General features: G+C 33.2%; 2 protein-coding genes across 2 annotated transcripts in view; one reads left to right on the top strand and one right to left on the bottom strand.

The window, feature by feature from the left end:
- LOC106105664 (proto-oncogene tyrosine-protein kinase ROS-like) overlaps window positions 1-1,699 on the top strand; it is a gene marked incomplete at its 5' end in the record, with an annotated part of 32,838 nt that extends 31,139 nt beyond the window's left edge. Inside the window, one exon of the mRNA XM_013286088.1 lies at window positions 1,692-1,699. Within this exon, the coding sequence (XP_013141542.1) occupies window positions 1,692-1,699 (8 nt within the window). The remainder of the gene's footprint in view (window positions 1-1,691) is intronic.
- A 182-nt stretch (window positions 1,700-1,881) lies between these two features.
- LOC106105663 (probable serine/threonine-protein kinase DDB_G0280133) overlaps window positions 1,882-3,570 on the bottom strand; it is a 9,046-nt gene continuing 7,357 nt past the window's right edge. Inside the window, exon 12 of the mRNA XM_013286087.1 lies at window positions 1,882-2,939. Within this exon, the coding sequence (XP_013141541.1) occupies window positions 2,658-2,939 (282 nt within the window). The 3' untranslated portion in view covers window positions 1,882-2,657. The remainder of the gene's footprint in view (window positions 2,940-3,570) is intronic.

Below are 3,570 nucleotides of genomic sequence, written 5' to 3'. Positions count from 1 at the left end.
CCGCCCAACGCCACCATCGTGCCGCTCAGGAACGGCATCGTGAAGCGCGCCTCGTTCTGCGACACCGCGACCTCCCCCACCTCCCCTGCTACCCCCGGCTCCTCGCGCGACTTCGACAAACATATATTTAAAACACTATTCTAAACTGTGATATTAGCGTTCTTTATTCCACCGATTGGCAACTATAGTTTGTCTAAATAAGATTAGTTTGATAATTTAGTAGGGATGGGTTGTGTACGGCATGAATCTTTTCGATTTTCGATTTTTATTCTTATAGAAGTTGGAATCGATAGATTCGTAGTTATAACTGATTTGAATAAAACACTGTTTTTTCAAATTAATAATGACCTGCAGAACCATTACAAATAATGAGAGTAAATAAATATTTATTACTACTACAACCGTACGTATACAAATTAGATTTCACTATTTAATTAATTAGTTAATAAGTAAATGATAATTTTAGTTAAGTTCGATAAATTTTATCTAAACCGAATATCCGAATATCAGTGTTAGCTGCGTGTTTTTTTCGTCACTACGATACCTGTTAAGTACGATATTTGCCTTCATACAAATGTAATTCGATACTTCACATGCGTTATTTATCAAACTAATCTATCTTATTTAGACAAACTATACAATTAGATGTTTAGTGTAAAATTATTTATTAAAAGAATTTTGTAAATATACGGATTGTACATATTATTATAAGATAGCACTTGTATATCTCACGTGAGGGTTCGCCATTAGTACAAGGTAATGTTTGTGCATAGCCAATGCATTTATTTCTAATTTATTCCTACTTATTTGTTACCTTTTAAATGTATATGTTTTGATGACAATTTACATGTAAATAAAAAACAAATATACATATCAGAATTTATTTTATTTAAATCTACAACAATGGACACAATGTCGACGTCTTTCTTAACTTTTACATAGAATTCTGCATACACTAAATGGTTTTGTAAGATTGATGAAAATTTTACATAAATTTAAATATACTTTTGTGAAATACAATGCATTTTTGTTTACGGTATAAATGCGTTAGTGGTATTCCCGCAAACGCACATTAAATTATCCAGACATCGTAAATCGACATTTATCGATTTATTTTCAACCAAAAATAACTATCATATGCTTCTGTAATCTGAGCTACTTTATAAAGTGAATATTAACATAACTTCTATACGCATTTATTGTAGTTTAAATAACTAGAAAATATTTCCTAGCTATAAGCCTCAATAAAGATGACATAATTTTAATATTTGGAAACTGATTTACAATTTTGATTCATAAAATACGAAATTTATGTAGCGACCAAGTTCTAATAAATTTGCGACTAAATCCGTAATAGAAATTCTTAGTCAAATACAACAGAATAGCTTATTTAATTTTTCACTTATATTACTAAACACTTGCAAACACATTGCTGTCTCGTTTTATCATAGAGAAGAGTGAGAGGGACGACAATATATTTAGTTGTTTCGTCTGTTGAAATTCATGGTTTAATTACATTTTACTGTAAAAAATGTTTAAATACACATATGTATTGAAATCAAATCTTATTCTTAATTTAGCATATTTGTTATATTTCGGAAAAAAAATGGATAGCCCAAGTTTGAAATAAACAAAAAAAACATAATATAGGTAATAGATACCTGAGTGACATTTTGCAAAATAATTACCAGAACCGTAGTTTTCTTCAATTGAAGAATGTCAAGCTTTAATAACTCGAAATTATTGTAATCATATCGACGGGTGAAAAGATATTTGTTTCAACCGCCATTTTAGGCGATATTGACTAAAATATATTATATATTCAGAATAAACGATTTTTTTCGACAGTAAAATTTAAAGTATGCAGAATTATAGTAATTTTAACCTAGAACCGGTCTGAAAATCTTTCAATTGAAATAATTTACAGGATTTGCTTTTATGTTTTTTTTTTCTTCAAATGAAAACCGCTCTCTTGAACATTCAACCTAATGGCGCTTAAAACAAATAGCCTTTCACGATATACTGATACGATATGGAATAACATTTTTAATTTTAAATAAAAACTCAATTCTGGATACAATTTAATTTCGAGTCTTTCAGCTTTAGTATTAAATTATGTACTAATTACACAAGTACTAGTACATCCTATAAAAAATCTCGGTTTCTTAAACTTTACTAATAAAGTCTATCCTTCCACATTCTTTAACTAAATAATTAGTATTGATAGTGATTTTGACACTACTTTGGGAAACCGAGTGATATAGATTTCCATACTGGAAAGTCATATAATTCTACATTTCTAGTGTCATATATCGTTAAAATAAGATCCGCTGCTCAAATAGACATCAACATTAAAGTATTGCCGATTTGACCTCTAATAAACCGAGGAAGTACAGTCGCGGAAATAAGCGGTATTCCAACTTGAAAGTTAGTGATTATATTTCTACACATTAAGGAAACGGAAAACTAAAAACATAACAAAACATCCAATGTGTTTGTGCCTAAAATATCAATTATAAAAGTATTGATGTTATGAATGGGCCAATTATCTGTAAGTGGGATACCGCGAATTCCCCCAATTGTACATAAAAATCCCCTTTGTGAGAGTAATTAGTTTTCTGTCTACAGAAACTCTAGTATTGTCTATAGCTGGTCACTTATTCGCCATCAGCGGCCACCTCCTCCTTGATCCTCTTCTCTTGTTTGATGTGGTCGGTGGTGGCGGGCAGTTCCTGGTTGTCGTCATCCTGCGCATCATCCTTGCTGTTCTCGTGCAGCAGCACGTACTCGCGCTGGGAGAAGCCGAACTTCACCACGTCCCGCTCCAGCAGCTCCACGTAACGACGAGCCTCGATCTTCTTGTTGTTCACGAATGTTCCGTTCGCAGACTCTGTGGGAATGGACACATTTTCATTGTCGCATTGCATACAGTAGTAAATGTATTTAGTTCAGGGTTATTTTCTCGTTAACGCAATTCACCGCTACCCAATTTGTTATTCGTAAAATTAGCTACTCCCGTGCCGAACCATCTGTACGAGGTTATATTACTTCTTACTTATATTATAAATTCGATAGTATAGATGGATGGATGGATGTTTGTTAGAGTGACATGGCTTAATTTTTTTTATTTCGAGTGGACGGAGTCGCGGGCGAAAGCTAGTAAAAACAAAATTCTTTACATTTGTATAACTCATATTTGCAAATGTCAAAATTCAAATTCAAAATCACAACAAAGACCTTTGTCATTGGTTAAAAATTACCGTTACCATAAGAATCTTGCTTTTTTGATTTGCAATTGGCTTACATATCGTGTTTTTTTTTTTTATAAAATAAGGTGGCAAACGAGCAAGCGGCCACCTGAAATTGCCAAAATAGCGAAGCGACCGCTGCCCATAGACATCTGCAATTGCAGATGCGTTGCCTACCCTTGATTGACGGAGGAGGAGACGCACATAAAGAGGACATTTCCCTTTACCTATGCGTCTCTTCCACCGTCAAATCCACTTTTCCTCCCCATCCTTTCTTCTTAAGAAAAGGGTGGAAAGGGAAAGGGACTAAAATTAGGCCTCC

Source organism: Papilio polytes, unplaced genomic scaffold, assembly GCF_000836215.1.
Source record: "Papilio polytes unplaced genomic scaffold, Ppol_1.0 DF822733.1, whole genome shotgun sequence".
NCBI classification, from domain to species: domain Eukaryota; kingdom Metazoa; phylum Arthropoda; class Insecta; order Lepidoptera; family Papilionidae; genus Papilio; species Papilio polytes.
The sequence above is the reverse complement of the archived record's forward strand: the minus strand, read 5'-3'. Positions and strand labels throughout refer to the sequence as shown.